Source organism: Anomaloglossus baeobatrachus, chromosome 7 (assembly GCF_048569485.1).
Source record: "Anomaloglossus baeobatrachus isolate aAnoBae1 chromosome 7, aAnoBae1.hap1, whole genome shotgun sequence".
NCBI lineage: Eukaryota > Metazoa > Chordata > Amphibia > Anura > Aromobatidae > Anomaloglossus > Anomaloglossus baeobatrachus.
Window position 1 is genome coordinate 201,894,577 of NC_134359.1, and position 18,773 is coordinate 201,913,349.

An 18,773-nucleotide genomic window follows, 5' to 3' on the forward strand; every position below is an offset into this window, starting at 1 on the left:
GTGAGGGAATATGGAGGCTGAGGAGCGGGGGACCGGGGAGCGTGGCACGGGAGCGGGGATGCGAGGTCCAGGAGCGGGGGAGCGTGGCAGAGGAGCCGGGGAGCGTGGCAGAGGAGCCGGGAAGCGTGGCAGGGGAGCCGGGGAGCGTGACAGGGGAGCCGGGGAGCGTGGCAGAGGAACCGGGGAGCATCGCACGGGCACCGGGGAGCATGGCACGGGCACCGGGCAGCGTGACAATAGGTAGCTATCCTGCTGGATTTTCATCTCTCCCCTTTTAGACCCAGCAAAAGCTCGCCTTCCAGCCAGCTGCTGATCATCAGTATTCTCTTGGTGCTTAAACACTCCCTTCTTCCCTGGACTGGTGCTTATGATATATTCAGTTTATTCTAGCTCTGGTTGCAAGCAGGTGACTTGCTGTCATATGTAGTATTGTTGCTGAACCTTGTTGCCTGTCATCTGTGGATAAGTAGTTCATGTTTTGTCCTCCATGTGTCCCCCTTCTGTCTTCCTTTAGAGTTTAATAGGATCAATAACAGCTCATCCCACGCGTTCCCTATTTAGGGTCCAGCACTAGGGATACCTAGGGTCAGGTATCTGGCTCAGCGCATTGATGCGGAACCTATCTAGGGTGGCGAGAGACCCCAGGGACCAGCGGTAGGTTTGGTCAGGGGTCACAATCTCCCCTTCCCTAGACACAGGGCTCCCCTTCCCATACCTTTGGCAGCTCCCTTAGTACTTCACCATATCTAGCGTGACACACAGCCTTAACCTTAACTGGTAACATATACGTAGTTGTTAATCTATTCATAGATTTCGAGGAGGGATAACAGAGGAACACTACAATGTAGAGGTCTAAGAAATTATGTTCCAGCATTATTTCATGAAGACTCAAAATACTTTCTAATATGGACCTGACATAATATGAGGCAGGAAGTGGCATAACTTGAAGCTCACAGACCCCAAGACAAAAGCTCCAACGGGGCCCCCAATTATTGCAAGTCTTTATTAGCATTGATCTTTTAATATAGGCCCTAAGCTTCAGTGCCCTGTTGTTTTTGCAACCCCTGCTCATACTGTAGTTTTGTCCACTTTAATATTTAAAACTGTTTATGCATTCAAGCTTTGCTTCAACTACTAATAATATAAACATTAAAGTACATGGTCAAAAACCACTAAAGTCATATTTTCAATAGTTTTTTTTTTTTTTTATTATTGATAAAGTAGCTAAAACGCTACTATGAAGCTGTATTACTGCAGCAAGCTCTGCAGGCCCAAAAAATATTAAAAAACATAATTTTTGAATTAGTCCATCAAAAAGACATCACACTGTTCAATAAAAGTGAACAAGGAAACAAATAGTTCTGTTTTCAGACAGTAAAATCATCTGAGACACTTTAAACAAGGTTATCAAATACTATATACACATTAAATTATCAATGTGCACTTTCAATGTGCACTTTAAGAATATTGCTTTTCCTAATATGGATATTTTTATATATATTTTATATAAAAATGTTTAATTTCCCACAGCAAATAATGACCATCTTTGAATACGTGCTGTGTAACGATTGCTACATGGAGGAGTTCAATTACTTAAAATGTAAAAATTCAGCAGGCTGTGGGATAAAATGGCTATGTTATTCCTTCAGTACCTTTAATAATGGCAATATAACAATAGTTCTAAACCATAGAAAAAGTATCATTCTGTATAAAATCTCTAGTTAATAAGTGTCAATGAAGTTGAGCGTCAAGGTCATACTTTTCACAAAATTTGTCTGTGAATGGAATACAGGTTAAATACTCGCACCATTCACACTTTATGTGATAAAAGTAAAATAAAACCACAAGTCCTGAGAAAAGTCCAAAAAATATTAAAAGAAAAATAATAATTTGACACCTTTTTCGGTACATGTCAAATTTGCCAAAACTGATGTATGGAAGAAATGCAAAAGACAAAAAGAAACCACTAATAAAACCGGAAATATGAGCAAAATTGTCAATCCATGGAAGAAGGCCAAATGTGAAGAGGAAGATGACAACAGCAAAGAGTTTGAAGAATGCTCTCCAAGGTCTTTCTAGAATTTGCCAGCTCTGGAACAGCTCAACGAAAAGGCATGCTAAGATTCCAAACTGAGATCCGGCCGGTCCAACCTGGAAAAAGAAGACATAGTCTAAATGCCACACACAAGAAACAAAGGTCTCTACACAGTATTTCAGATAAAAAATCAGAACATCTATGTCGTAACAGAAAATTGTATCTGTATATGTGTGTGTGTGTGTGTGTGTGTGTGTGTGTATGTATATATATATATATATATATATATATATAAAAGAAAAAATTATATATATATATATATATATATATATATATATATATATATATATAAATAACACGGGGACAGACAGGGAAATCCCACAGATAACCCACTACTGTCACCATTTGCTGATCACACAGATATGATCACACAGACACACAGATATCCCACTGCTGCCTCCACGAATAGTACTCCGCAGGCTCCATTAGACAGGACAATAAGCAATTGACTGACGATTGATAAACGAGGTGACAAAGTTTTCACTACTAAGCCAGTTTTGGGGGAACTCCTAGTGAGCATATGTTATATGCATCTCCGATTTCAGCTCATAGAATATACAGTTGAAACCAGAAGTTTACATACACTATCTAAAAAGACACATCTGCCTTTTTTTCTCTCTATAGGACATGAAATCAGAATAAACCTTTCCTGTTTTAGGTCAATTAGTAATACCAAAATTATTTATATTTGCCAAATACCAGAATAATGAGAGAGAATGTTTTAAGGCATTTTTATTACTTTCTGCAAAGTCAAAAGTTTACATACACTAAAGGTCCAGTCACACTAAGCAACTTACCAGCGATCCCAACAACGATAGGGATCGCTGGTAAGTTGCTAGGAGGTTGCTGGGGAGATGTCACACTGCGACGCTCCAGCGATCCCACCAGCAACCTGACCTGGCAGGGATCGCTGGAGCGTCGCTACACGAGTTGCTGGTAAGCTCACCAGCAACCAGTGACCAGCCCCCAGCGCCGCGTGGAAGATGCTGCGCTTGGTAACTAAGGTAAATATAGGGTAACCAACCCGATATTTACTTTGGTTACCAGCGCACGCAGCTACACGAGCAGAGAGCATGGAGCAGCGCACACTGAGCGCTGGCTCCCTGCTCTCCTAGTTACAGCACACATCGGGTTAATTAACCCGATGTGTCCTGCAGCTACATGTGCACAGAGCATGAGCAGGACTGACAGTGAGAGCGGCGGAGGCTGGTAACAAAGGTAAATATCGGGTAACCAAGGACAGGGCTTCCTGGTTACCCGATGTTTACTGTGGTTACCAGCCTCCGCAGAAGCCGGCTCCTGCTGCCTGCACATTTAGTTGTTGCTGTCTCGCTGTCACACACAGCGATCTGTGCTTCACAGCGGGACAGCAACAACTAAAAAATGGCCCAGGACATTCAGCAACAACCAACGACCTCACAGCAGGGGCCAGGTTGTTGCTGGATATCACACACAGCAACATCGCTAGCAACGTCACAAAAGTTGTTCGTTAGCAGCGATGTTGCTAGCGATGTTGCTTAGTGTCACGGGGCCTTAAGAGTACTATGCCTTTAAACAATATGGGACAGCCCATATGATGATGCCATGTCTTTGGAACCTTCTGATAGATTTATTGGCAACATTTGAGTTAATTAGAGACACACCTGTGGATGTATTGTAATGCACACCTGAAACACACTGCTTCTTTGTGTAGCATCATGAGAAAGTCAAAATAAATCAGTAAAGATCTCAGGAAGAGAATTGTGGATTTGCACAAGTCTGGCTCATCCTTGGGTGCAATTTCCAGATATCTGAAGGTGCCTCATTCATCTGTACAAACAATTATACGGAAGTACAAACAAGATGGGAATGTCCAGCCATCGTACCGCTCAGGAAGGAGATGAGTTATGTGTAGCAAAGATGAATGTGCTTTGGTCAGACGTGTGTATCAAGCCAAGAACAAAAGCAAAAGACCTTGTGAAGATGCTGGCGGAACATGGTAATATTGTGTCATTATCCATAGTGAAATGAGTACTGTATCAACATGGGATGAAAGGCCACTCTGCCAGGAAGAAGCCATTACTCCAAAAGAAACTTAAAAAAGATTTTGTTTTTGTTTTAACAGATTAATGTTTGCAAATGCACACAGGAACAAAGACCTTAATTTTTTTGGAGACCTGTCCTGTGGTCTGACAAAACTAAAATTGAACTGTTTGGCCATAATGACCATCGTTACATTTGGGGGAAAAATGTTGAAGCTTTAAAGCGTAAGAACACCATCCCAAATGTGAAACATGAGGGTAGCAGCTTCATGTTGTGGGGTTGTTTTACTGCAGGAGGGACTGGTGCACTTCACACAATAGATGGCATCATGAGGAAAGAAGAATATGTGGCAATACTGAAGCAACATTTCAACACATCAGCCAGGAACTTAAAGCTTGGATGGAAATGGGTCTTCCAAATGGATAATGACAGGAAGCATACTGCCAAACTGGTTACAAAGTAGCTTAAGGATAACAAAGTCAATGTTTTGGAGTGGCCATCACAAAGCCCTGATCTCAATCCTATAGAAAATGTATGGGCAAATCTGAAAGGGCCGGTGAGAAGAATGCGACCTACAAACATGGCTCAGTTACACCAGTTCTGTCAGGAGGAATGGGCCCAAATTCCTACCAACTATTGTGAGAAGCTTGTGGAAGGATATATAAAACGTTTGACCCAAGTCCTACAGTTTAAGGGGATAAGTACCAAATATTAATCAAATGTATGTAAACTTTTGACTTTGCAGAAAGTATTAAAAATGCCTTAAACATTCTCTCTCGCTCTCTCTCTCTCATTATTCTGACATTTGACAGATATAAATAATTTTGGTATTACTAATTGACCTAAAACAGGAAAGGTTTATTCTGATATCATGTCAGATAGTGAGAGAAACATGCAGATGTGTCTTTTTAGATTGTATATGTAAACTTCTGGTTTTAAATATAGTTATAAATACTTACCTAGATACATGCCTACACAATATTATACATATTATATCTAAATATATCTCTTCTGGTGTAATATAGCAATAATATAATTTTCTATTGCATTCTTAATATTTTTAATTTACCATTGTTATGGCACAGAAGACATACAAAGTCATTTTTCAAGTTACACAAATGGTAAAGTATTAACCTGACTTGAACCGTGGCTAATTAATATTCACATGTCAGTTTTAGGAGGGAGGAAAGATTTAGAGTGAACTTTGACTTAGTAAGTAGGCTTGATAAAGAACTGCTTTGTAAACACGTGTCCTGGAGTAGACACACGTGATTTCATGGCTTTATTTGTATTTCTGCGTAAGTGGAAATAAAGAGGACACTATATCTTTTCACTGAATGGAGATGCTGGCTATATTATTGCTCTACATAAATGGTGATCACAAACTGACGTGCACCTAGGAATACTGCCATGCAAACTGGTCAGCTGATTATATCCAAATATATATACAGTGAGCATGGAAAGTATTCAGACCCCTTTTTTCATTCTTTGTTTCATTGGAGCCATTTGGTAAATTAAAAAAAGTTCATTTTTTTTCTCATTAATGTACACTGTGCACCCCATCTTGACAGAAAAAAACAGAAATGTAGAATTTTTTGCAAATCTGGGTCTGTATACTTTCTGTACTCACTGTATATATAAGTCATGGGCAAAAGTGTTGTCACCCTTGAAATTGTTCCAAAAAATGAAGTATTTCTCCCAGAAAATTATTGCACTTACACATTTTCTGTCACACATTTATTTCCTTTGTATTTGAATAACACAAAAAAAAGAGAGAAAAAAAGGTTGAGTGGACATGATTTCACACAAAACTATAAAAAATATAGAAACCATAAAAATGGGCCAGGCAAAATTGTTATCACCCTCAATGTAATATTTGGTTGCACAGCCTTTGGAATAAATAACTGCAATCAATCACTTCCTATAACCATCAACAAGCTTCTTACACCTCTCAACTTGAATTTTGGACCATTCTTCTTTTGCAAACTGCTCCAGGTCTTCTCCTAACAGCAATTTTAAGTTTTCTCCACAGGTGTTCAATGTGATTTAGATCCGGACTATTTGCCAGCCACTTCAAAATTCTCCAGCACTTTTTTCCATAATTTCTGAGTGCTTCTTGAAGTATTATGGGGGTCATTGTCCTGCTGGAAGATCCATGACCTAGGAAGCAAAGCCAGCTGTCTAACACTGGGCACTACATTGCAACCCAAAATCCTTTGGTAATCTTCAGATTTAAAGATGCCTTGAACACAGTTAAGACAATCCAAAATCATCTTTGAACCTTCACTGTACATTACTGTAGGTACTGTGTTCTTTTCTTTGTAGACCTCATTCCATTTTGGTAAACAATAGAATGATGAACTTTACCAAAAAGCTTTATCTTGGTCTTACTTGTTTACAATACGTTTTCCCAGAAAAATTTTGGCTTACTCACGCACATTTTGGCAAACTGCAGACTAGCTTTTTATGTCTCTGTGTCAGCTTTGGGCTTCCTTGGGAATCCTGCCATAGCATTTAATTTCATTGAAATGTCGACAGATAGTTCAAGCTGACACTGATGCACCCTGAGCCTGCAGGACAGCTGAAATTGCTTTGCAACTTGTTTGGGGCTGCTTATCCACCATCCGAACTATCCTGCTTTGCAATCTTTCATCAATTTTTCTCTTCTGTCCAAGTCCAGGGAGATTAGCTACATTGCCAAGGTTTGTAAACTTCTTGATTATGTTATGCACCATGGATAAAGGAACATCAAAGCCTCTGGAGATGGACTTGTAACCTTGACAATGTTATTTTTTTGTTGTTCCAATATACAGAAAATAAATAAACGTGTATAATGTCACGCTCCCGGTGTCCCGACAGCCCTCCTTACCCACTGAGCCGGTCCCTGCATCGCACCACCGCTCCATACTCACTGATCCAGCATCGCCAGCACACCACCGCTCCTTACCCACTGAGCCGGTCTCACCATCCAGGCACCGCTCCTTACCCACTGATCCAGTATCGCCATCGCACCACCGCTCCTTGCTCACTGATCCAGTCCACGTGTCCACTGGTCATGGCTGCCGCTCCCGCTCGTGCTCTCCTGTGTCCTGCTCCTGGTCTTATGAGTCTGACTCTGAGTCTTAGCCACATGGTTCTGTATAGGACCGGGCCGCGCCCACTCTCCTGGTCTTATAGGCCCAGCACACCTGCAGCAGGAAATGACATGAGGCTGTGCTGGGTATATAAGACTGGCCTTTCCATGTGGGCGGCGCCTGATCAACGTGTCTTGAAGCTTTGTCTTGTGAGCTAGGTGCTCAGGTCCCCTTGTGCCGTGTCCTGTACTACTGCCTATCTTTACTACCCGGCACCTGTACCAGTGTCCTGCACTGTCTCAAGGAACTCTGTGACCCCGGTGACTTTGTTCTACCCGTCCCCGGAAGGACGCTGGCCCCCTAGTACCGTGTGACTTTGTTCGACCTGTTCCCGGAGGGACCCATCCCTGCTACGCCAGTGCTCCGGCTGCCGTGTACCCTGCCCTCTGGTGGGGTGCTCGGTCCAGTGGATCCACCTCCTGGGCCTACCAGTCCTCTCGGCCCTGACATATAACAAAACATGTGTAATTGTAATAATATTCCTGGAGAAATACTTCATTTTCTGGAACAATATCAAAGGTGCCAACACCTACAGCCATGACTATATATACGAGGGGATGCTGATAAGTCTTTGGCTTTGTGATATTTTTTGGTTTCTATCTATAACGCCCGCCTGGATCCACAGACTCAGACGGGCTGTAATGGACAAGCTAGAGGGACGCCACTCACCAAGCAAGACCCCCAGAACCCTGAAACCCTTTAACCCCTATACAGGGATTTGGAATTACACAGGGCCCTGGAGATCACTACCTGTGAAAGGCTGCAGTCCGAGAGAGTAGTCGTCAGGCAGGGTCAAACCAGGAATTGCAGAACAGGGACAGAATCGGCAGCCAAGGACGTAATCAGAAAACAAGCAGTGGTCAATTCCGGATAGGGCAGCGAGGTACATAAACAGCAGGCAGGAGGGTAATCAGCAAACAAGCAGAAGTCAGAACACCAGAATCACTAAACAGAACAGGGAGGGACAGGAACCAGGAATACAGAACTATCTCTGGCAGTGCTCAGATGACAGGAGGGGGAATAAGAAGGGTGTGGTGTCTTCCCATTGGCTGCAGGTGAATGATAGCAACTTCAGCTGGAAGACACACGCCACCTATAGTCAGCTAGTGGTACTGCAGGTTCCAGGGAAACCCAGCCTAGTGGATGAGCGGAGCCTGCGCTCAGCAGAGCCATGGGCACGACTCCTCTCCCATCACCAGCACTATCCATGGCGGGAACACGGCGTCGCTTGGTGATCGAAGTAGAAGTCGCAGGAGCGGACTCCGGTGGAGACATGACACTATGGTAATGAATATTACATCACATGAAAGCGTTATGTGTCTAATATATGTTTTTAAAATTTTGTGTTTGTTGCTTATGGCAACAGTGTTCTACGCACGCGGGAAAACAAAATAGCAGAGTCTAATGCGATATTCACATCAACTGAGAGCAGAGGAGTGATAAAATTCTTGTTTCTTCAGTAAAGTCCGTGAACGATATTCATGGTGATATGTCACAGACATTGGAGTATCAATGCCTTTTATATTCCACAGTTAAGAACTGAGTTGCCAAATTTAAAACAGGCCACTTCAGCACCAATGATGAGGAACGTTCTGGACGATCATGAGTGGTTGTTGTTCCAGAGATCGTCGATGCTGTGCACAACCTCATACTAGGGAATCGACAAGTTTCAGCTAAAGTCATAGCAGACATCATGGGGATTTCCCGTGAACATGTTTGTGTCATTATCCATTTGGACATGAGGAAGCTATCTGCAAAGTGGGTCCCCAAATGTTTGAAAACAGATCAGAGAAGCATGCAAGTGAAAACTTCCCATCCATTTGTCAGCGTTTCCGGACTGATAAGAATTCCTGGATCGACTGGTCACTATGGATGAGACCTGGATTTATTTGTATGACCCTGAAAACAAGGTGCAGTCAAAAGAGTGGAGGCACAGTGGTTCTCCTTGTCCAAAGAAGTTCAGGGTGCAAAAATCAGCCACTAAGGTGATAGTGTCAGTGTTCTGGGATAAGGAGGGTGTGCTGCTAGTGGACTACCTTCAAAAGGGTTCCACCATCAATGCAACGTATTACATTGCACTTTTTGACCAATTGAAGGCAGCTCTGAAGGCCAAAAGGGGCAGCAAGTTGTCCAAAGAAATCTTGTTCCTGCAAGACAATGCCTCCGCTCACACTGCACAAGCAACTATAGCAAAACTGGTAGAGCTGGGCTTCCAGTTGGTTGACCACCCACCTTATTCACCAGATCTAGCTCCCTCCGACTATCATCTGTTTGCAAACCTGAAGAAACAGCTCAAGGGTATCAAATTTCACACCATTTCTGATGCCATGGCTGCTACGGATGCCTGGTTTGAGGAACAACCTTATAGAACTTGGAATACCGATGTAAGATGTGTGTTGACATCAGTGGAGAGTATGTGGAATAAATGTAAAGTTTCATCATCCTATCTCGTCTCTTTCTGGGTAAAGCCAAAGACTTATCAGCAGCCCCTTGTACACGCACACTAAGGCGGGCTTTGCACGTTGCGACATTGGAAGCCGATGCTGCGATGTCGCACGCGATAGTCCCCGCCCACGTCGCAGGTACGATATCTTGTGATAGCTGGCGTAGCGAAAATTATCGCTATGCCAGCTTCACATGCACTCACCTGCCCTGCGACCATCGCTCTGGCCGGCGACCCGCCTCCTTCCTAAGGGGGCGGGTCGTGCGGCGTCATAGCGATGTCACACGGCAGGCGGCCAATAGCGGCGGAGGGGCGGAGATGAGCAGGATGTAAACATCCCGCCCACCTCTTTCCTTCCGTAGAGCCGCCGGCGGCAGGTAAGGTGATGTTCCTCGCTCCTGCGGCATAGCACACAGCGATGTGTGCTGCCACAGGAACGAGGAACAGCATCGTACCATCGCTGCAGCATAATTATGGAAAAGTCGGAGCCTGCACCGATGATACGAGAACGACGCTTTTGCGCTTGTTAATCGTATCATCTAGAATTTACACACAACGATGTCGAAAGTGACGCCGGATGTGCGTCACTTTCGATTTGACCCCACCGACATTGCACGTGCGATGTTGCAACGTGCAAAGCCGCCCTAAGACTGTACTACTATCCACTTTTCACTTAACGACATTGTTGCGGTGTGATGCACACACGATGTTGCACTATGTTGGCTAATCAAAAGAGCTGCGGATGTTGTAAAGTAGTAGGTGTTTTGTTGGGTTCCAATCCAGTGGCTATAGAACACGGATTGCTGTAGAACAGGAGGCAGTAAATTTATTCTCTTATCTTTTGTGGTCAGTTCAACTAAATGTTTGGAACAACCTCCCTACATTGTCCCTTCAAAAACTGTGTGCCTGAGTACCAAGAAGAATTTATGTTTTGATGCCGTTTTGAAAGGAACGGGTGGTCACAACAAAAATTGATTTCATTTAGATTTCTCTTTTCCTCATTCACTTTGCATTTTGTAAATTGTTAAAATGTCAATACTTCTATATTTTAAACAATTCATACTGTGCAGCATTTTTTCAACAGCCTTCTTAAACTTTTGCACAGTACTGAAAATTTCTGCGTTAAAAGCTTTCACTTTTTTAATGTGATGTACATATGAAAATGTATTTATACGGGTCCAATATTTTTATTTTGTCTTGCTTTTTTGTATTGATTCATATGTAGCTTTCAAGACAAGCCATTCAAACAGAAGTTGGGATACTTTTCTCATTCTTTTTGATACTTATACAGCAATGTAACTGCTTTTGACCTCCAGAATGTAAAATGGAAAGAAAGTCACCAGCTCAGAAAACTTGTGTATGTCTATAGACGCCTTCATTCACAGTTTCCCAGTTTTATCTGCTCTTCTTATTACCCATCCCCATTACTCTGTGTTCACATGTCCTGTAATCATCCGTTAGAACGGCTCCAGCAGAAATCCATTGGCAAAAAAGTTGCAAAGTTAACGGATCCATTCTCCATAGTCTCCCATGTTAAAAAAAAAAGATCCTGAAAAATTCAAATTTTTCAAAAGGGACAAAAAATGTTGTGCTTGTACATCTTTTTTGCTGCTGGATCTGTTCTAAGAGATGATTACTGAACATGTAAACTTAGCCTTAAGCCCCCTTCACATGCATGTGAAAAAAATGTACCGTTCTTTCACGGACGTATTAAAGGAGTGGTTTGCTCCCCGTGTGCAGTGTTTGTGGCACATGCATGTTCTCCGTGTGTTATACGTAATAACACATGGAGAACGGAAAGTCCCGCCTTACCTGTTTCTTCTGGAGCTGTCTGTGGTGCTGAATGACAGTGTCCGGCACAGGCCACGCCCCACTGACGCTGCTTCCGACCCCCAGTGAAGAAGATGCGTTGTTCAAATTCACTGAGAGTCGAATGCAGGTGACAGCCGTGGCAGACACTGCAGGGTTGATGGAGGTATGTGTTTTTTTTATTTTTACAATGACATGTGTGTTTCTCCGGCACGTGTCATGTGGGCCCGCATCCACACTACATCCGTGTGGTACGTGTGCGGGCCGCGTCACACCCGTGCTGCCGGAGAAAAACAGACATGCCTCCGTATGGAGCACACGGGCTCACGTCTGCTCCACACGGAGGCATGGGCCAATGGCTGAACACGTGCGTGCACATAAACCCATTGATTTTAATGGGTTTACGTGTGCCTGTGTCTCCAGTACATGCGGAAACGGACCTAGCACGTACCGGAGACACGTGCGTGTGAAGAGGGCCTTAAACAGAAGGAACAAATATGGCATCAGTTTCTCAAGACTGGCATTTTGCATGCCAGTCTTAATGAACTGTACACTGGAATAAGATACCCAAATTGTGAACAACAATGAATTTGGCCCATTTTTCAGCTGCCATCAGGAACTGTATTTCTGTTACAGTATACATCACAATTGTGGAGTAAATCATGATGATTTTGTTGTGCGCCTGATAATGCCACCCAAGCAACACCCGCTTTTCAATACATTGACATAACAGAGCTGGGTCTGGCATAAAATGTCAAAAATCACAACACTTTTGCATCAAGTTTTATGTTAGGGGCCAATGTGCATTTCTGAACTGCATGTCTTGGTTTAGGCTAAGTTCACATTACCACAATATATATAAGTGCCTAGTTATTTATCCTGAATTACTCTATCTGTATAAATGGTGCATCAAACTACAAAAACAACACTTGCAAATTATGCTTACCTCAGCTCTGTAAGGCAGGAAAATAGAACTAGTAAGATTACCAGTAATGCCACTTAAAATGTAAATAATGGAGATTCTATGCCAGCCGGCCAGCTTTTCTAAATCTCGAAGTATTGTCATCTGCAAACACATGGACACCAAACAGTGCAAGATGCTGCAAATAAAAACATATAAAAAATGAACAGGAGCAGATCATGTTTTTTCACTAATAGAAATCAGCGAATCCGAATAGTAAAGTTTGGGGCTCGTGCCAGCCTCGGGATTTCAGGGGATCGAACTTGAACATAGCCTTTTAAAAAGTCTGTGTCCAAGTTTCGGTGCTGTTCGTATGCTAATAAAGTTTGTTTAAAGACTGCAGCACAACCATTTGAAAAACTTTATTGCATAGGGATGATGCCTGAATGTTGCTGTGAACAGTTAAGAAACAAAAATAAAAATTAAGTGGGCTCCCACCTATTTTTGATAACTAGTAAAGGTAAAGCAGACAACTGCGGACTGCAGCCCTCTGCTGTCTGCTTCACCTTGGTTGGTTATCAAAAATAGACTGGACCTCATGCCGTTTTTTTAATTTACCTAATTTTTTTTAAACTATGTGGGGTCCTCCCTATTTTTGATAACCAGCCGAAGTATAGCAAAAAGCAGAGGGCTGGTATTATCAGGCTTGGAAGGTCAATGTTTATTTTGCCCTTATTAGCCTAAAAATGGCAGGCCACAGCCCCCCCCAGAAGTGGCGCATCCATTAGATGCACCAATTCTGTCGCTTTGCTAGACTCTTCTCGATTGCCCTGGTGTGGGGGCAGTCGGGGTAATAATTTTAGGGTTCATGTTTGCTGTGAATTGACAGCTGGCATCAAGCCCAGGAATTAATAATGGACAGGCACCCATTAGACACCCATGTTACTAACCCGGCAAGTTTAGCATTAGAAAACAAACACAGTAATAAAATACAGGCTGTGTGTTGTAGTTTCAATACAATCAGTATTTTAGCAGCAAGAGAGTAGCACTATGGGACTACAGCTCACGTTACAGACAGTCCAACTAATCTGTGTAACCCAGCCCCCACCACTAGTTAGCAGCTTGTGAACAAATCACAGTTTATACCGAAAGCTACCGATCAGAGGTGTGGGTGGTGTTATACACAGCCCAATGGTATTAGCTCTTTTTTCCATTTTGTGCTGCGTTGCTCCATTACAGCGATATTCACATTTGTTTCTTCTGGAGTCTACCATGTGAAATCTCTGCCTACAGGTCAACTTTAGGTTCTTGCACAGTCTTTTCTGGGAGTGCATGCCTTCACCCCTCAATCTGAGACGCTGCCAATCACATTTCAACAATTGATCCAGCAGTCTATCAATCTCAGATGATGCGGAGTTGTGATTGGCAGCGTGTCACAAACCACCGGGGGGTCACTCAGAAATCCCCCGCGCTGGCTACCAGTACGTCACAATCGGGGGGTAACAAGTGGGGGTCACCCCTACTTTATACCTCCCGACCGACAGACAGAGCACGTGACGCGCTCTCTAGCGCCCCTCTTATAGTCAGGCCAATTATGGAATTGCCCGACAATAAGCAAGGAGGCCGCTATACTACTTATGCCGATTATTGAAGGGTCCCCGGTGAGAGTAAGGTATATATTCCCCCGACCTCCGCGGGCGGAATATATAATATCTTCCCGAGTCTCACTGGCCTCCCCACAATAATCCTTGGCACAACTCGCTGCCACCAACCGCTTCACGGTAACTATTAGCCGAACACACAGACGTGGGATTCAAGATCGAGATAACAGAACAGCCCAAGATTAATTATATAATTTAATCGCCTAAAGCACACTAGAAACTACAATATATACAATAGGGAATCTACAGAATATACATATGTCAGAGTACAGTTACAGATAAAGCATGGGTTACAAACAGGTATACAATTACATCAGTTACCTTGTGTGTCTGGCCACAGGGGGGCGCTGTAGACCAGGTTTCCAGGAACTCTCTCACAGGTCTGTCCCAACCAGGCCCCCGAGCAGAAGAACGCTGGAAAATGGCCGAAGCAGGGTTATCAACCTGGGCAAATCCAGGTCTCCTCCTACCTTAGTGACCTCACGGGGAAGCACTGCCACTCCCCCTGCATGGATCAGAATTATCCAGAAAAGGGGATTTTGGCCATAACTGTGCCTGGGAGCGTCGTAGACGGACGCCAATGCTCTCATTGTGACAGTTATGAATTTAGCTGCAGAACGAGGGGACTCATGACCTGTCTACGAGTTCCCATATGGCTGATATCACGTTTGGTGTGTTTCCCAATGTCCTACTTCCATAAAAAGGGTGTGCCAGCATCGTCCACATGCGGAGACACCATTGTTATGGTTGCCATATTTATCGGAGATATGGCTTGCGAGATATGAACCATTTTTTACTGGAGTCGTTCTGTCTGGCTATTTCCATAGCCTTGCTAACTAGCTAGCAGCTCCTACTACAGGGTGACGGCAGGGAGTCATCCTGTATCCATTGTCCTAAAGCCACCTAATTTCCATATCACAGGACATGGCCATGGATTTGTTGCTAAACCAGTTGTGTGAAGGGAAGGGGGTAGTGACACCAGGAGAGGGCTTCCTGACATGACTTGAATGTCATGATTTATCGTCATATCTCCGGATTTACCTCACACCTCCCCCCTTTTGAGGGCGCTAGGGGGCAGCACACTCCGGTGTTCCCCCGTGCGCCCGTCCGCGACCTCTCCTTGTCGGGACAGCCCGTCTGCGTTACCGTGGTCACGGCCCCTTTTGTGGCGAATGGTGAAGTTGTATTGCTGGAGCGCAAGGCTCCATCGCAACAATCGCCCATTCGTCCCAGAGACGGTGTGCAACCAGCTGAGGGGATTGTGGCCCGTCTCCACGATGAAGTGGCGCCCGTATAGATAGGGTTGCAGACGCTGCAGGGCCCACACTATGGCCAGGCACTCCTTCTCCATCATGGAATAGGCAACTTCCCTTGGTAACAGCTTCCTGCTCAGGTACAAGACTGGGTGCTCTTGGCTCGCAGAGTCCACCTGGCTGAGCACCGCACCGAGGCCGAAGTCACTGGCGTCGGTCTGTACTACAAACGGCCGCGTGAAGTCGGCTGCCTGTAGCACGGGCGGGCTGGACAGGGCGTCCTTTAGGGCCCGGAAGGCTGTCTCGCAGTCCATTGTCCAATCGACTGCAGAGGGCAGCTTCTTCTTGGTGAGGTCCGTCAAGGGCTTTGCCAGGCTACTATAGCATGGAACAAACCTCCTATAGTACCCAGCGGTCCCCAAGAAGGACATCACCTGCTTCTTGGTCCTGGGGGTGGGCCAGGATGCGATGGCTTCCACCTTCTCAGGCTCGGGCTTCAGGGTTCTCCCACCTACCCGGTGACCGAGGTACTGGACCTCGCTCATGGCCAGCTGACACTTTCCCGGCTTGATGGTCAAACCTGCCCGGTGGATCCGCCTGAGCACCTGTGCTAGATGCTCTAGGTGATCTTCCCAGGTGGGACTGAAGACGGCAATGTCATCCAGGTACGCGGCCGCGTACCCTTCAAGTCCCTTGAGCAGGGTGTTGACCATCCGCTGGAAAGTGGCAGGGGCATTCCTCATCCCGAATGGCATCACCGTGGACTCGTACAGTCCAAATGGGGTAATAAAGGCAGAGCGTTCCCTGGCCTTGCGAGTCAGGGGGATCTGCCAATATCCCCGGCTCAGGTCCATGATGGTCAGGTACTGAGCCCCGGCCAACGGATCGAGCAGGTCATCGATGCGTGGCATTGGGTACGCATCGGCGACCGTGACAGCATTGAGCCCCCTGTAGTCCACGCAGAACCGAGTGGTTCGGTCCTTCTTAGGGACGAGGACTACAGGCGAGGCCCAAGCGCTGTTGGATGCCTGGATCACCCCCAGCTCCAGCATCTCGTCAATCTCCTGGCGCATGTGTTGCTGCACCTCCAGGGAGACCCGATATGCTGAACGCCGGATCGGGGGATGATCCCCAGTGTCCACGTGATGGACAGCCAAGTCAGTCCTTCCGGGCTGGTTGGTAAACAACCCCCGGAAGGGGTGTAGGGTGGCCCACAGCTGGGACCGTTGGTCCTCCAAGAGCTGGTGGCCAACCTCCACATCCTCAATGGATCCGCCTGCCCTAACCTGGGCTAGCATATCCAAGAGGGTTTCCGCTTCTCCCTCCTCGGGCAGGTTGCACACGGGGAGCGCACATGCCTCCCGCTCATGATGTGCCTTCATCATGTTCACATGGAAGGGCTTCCGCCTTCCACGGGCAGGGTCCAGGGTGACCAGGTACGTCACAGGGTTGAGCTGCTGGTACACGAGGTATGGGCCTTCCCAGGCTGCCTGAAGCTTGTCCTGTGGTACGGGGACCAGTACCCACACCTTTTGACCCACTTGGTAGGTCCTCTCACAAGCGTTCTGGTCGTACCAACGCTTCTGATCGGCCTGGGCTTGAGCCATATTGTCGTGTACCAGTTGCGTCAAGGCCTGCATTTTGTCCCGGAAGCGCATGACATACTCGATAACCGACACTCCAGGGGTGGCCAAATCCCCTTCCCAAGCCTCTTTCACCAGAGCCAGGGGGCCCCGCACACGTCGCCCGTACAGGAGCTCAAACGGTGAGAATCCTGTTGAGGCCTGTGGAACCTCCCGGTAAGCAAATAACAGGTGTGGGAGATACCGCTCCCAGTCACGCCCATGGGAGTCGACCAACATCTTAAGCATCTGCTTTAAGGTGCCATTGAACCGCTCGCACAGGCCATTAGTCTGTGGATGGTACGGGCTGGCCACCAGATGTCGCACCTGGACTTGCTTACAGAGGGTCTCCATCAGCTGGGACATGAATTGGGTCCCCCGGTCGGTGAGCATTTCCTGGGGAAAACCCACTCGGGAGAAAATCTCCAGCAATGCGGTGGCCACCTTGTCAGCCCGAATGGACGACAAGGCCACTGCTTCTGGGTACCGGGTGGCATAGTCAACTACCGTCAGTATGAAGCGTTTCCCGGAGCTGCTGGGGATGGCCAGCGGGCCGACCAGATCCACAGCCACCCTCCTGAAAGGCTCATCGATGATTGGCAGAGATACTAGTGGGGCTTTGGGGTGTGGCCCCGCCTTCCCCACTCTCTGACAGGTTTCACACGAACGGCAGTAGGCAGCCACATCGGCCCCCATTTTTGGCCAGTAGAAATGCTGGTTTAACCTGGCCTTGGTCTTAGCGATCCCTAGGTGTCCGGCCATCGGAATCTCATGTGCGATCCGCAACAACTCCGTCCGGAACGGATAGGGTACCACCAACTGTCGGTCCCTGGGCCACGCCTCCGGTGAACCCTGCTGGACCGTGGCCCGGTACAGCCGTCCTTGGTCCCAGACCACTCGCTCCGGGTCCGAGTCCGAGGGAGGCTGTGCCGCCTGCTCCTTTAGAGCTTTCAGGCTGTCGTCAGCTTCTAACGCTGCCTGAAACTCCTGACTAGATGTGGCCAGAATCGACGAGACTGTCACATCTTCAGTCAGTACCCCGGGACCTGTGTCCTGGCCTCCACCTGACTCGGCTGCCACTTGGTCAGAAGGGGAAGAGCTATCGGACCTCCGGGAGGCCCCTTGGCTTCCAGCACTCCCACTGCGGGTGACAGCGGCCACAGCCGCTGCGACCGTGGGTCGTGCCTGCTCCTCCTCCGTTCCTGACCAAGTCGCCGGTTCAGGCAGACCTACCTGGCTTCCTGACACCCCGGTTGTGGGGGAACCATGCACCGAGATCTTACCTGGGAGCACTTCCGCTCCTGGACCGGCCCCAATCTCACCTGCCTGTTCCCCTCCTGCAGCAACAGAACCCCGCTGTGAAATCTCTGGGGACCCCACATTTGCTGTGGTAGCCCCCACCCCACACACTGGTCCTCCCCCTGCAGCACCCTGCTCTCTGCTTATCCCTGCAGAGGGCAGCAGATCCCAGCTCACAGGCTGGTTACTTGTAGAGGCATTGTCACACCTTTCTCTGACCCCCTCCCCTCCTGTCACAGCTGCAGCTGCGTGTGTGTCTATGGTGTCTGTGCAAGCAGAAATATCAGAGTTCACTCCCTCCTCCCTTACATCATTCATAGATAACACATTAACATTGTCAGGAGTCATGTCAGTACTGGCTGAAGGTTCAGCCCTTGGGGGGGGCCCAAACTGGGAGGTTATCTGCCCCAAATCTGTCCCAAGTAGCACGTTTGCAGGGATCCGATCAGTTACCCCCACCTCCCTCACCCCTCGCCCTGCGCCCCAGTCCACATAAATGTCAGCAACAGGCAGCGCCGGGTCAATGCCTCCAAT

General features: G+C 46.6%; 1 protein-coding gene across 2 annotated transcripts in view; it reads right to left on the bottom strand.

Annotated features, from left to right (window-relative positions):
• Positions 1–1,234: 1,234 nt before the first annotated feature.
• The window catches only part of RHBDF1 (rhomboid 5 homolog 1), a 213,735-nt gene continuing 196,196 nt past the window's right edge, over positions 1,235–18,773 (bottom strand). For both annotated transcript variants that reach the window (XM_075319074.1, XM_075319073.1), the window contains 2 exons: positions 12,450–12,603; positions 1,235–2,151 (listed from right to left, as the gene is read on the bottom strand). In XM_075319074.1, the coding sequence (XP_075175189.1) occupies positions 1,732–2,151; positions 12,450–12,603 (574 nt within the window). In that variant the 3' untranslated portion in view covers positions 1,235–1,731. The remainder of the gene's footprint in view (positions 2,152–12,449; positions 12,604–18,773) is intronic.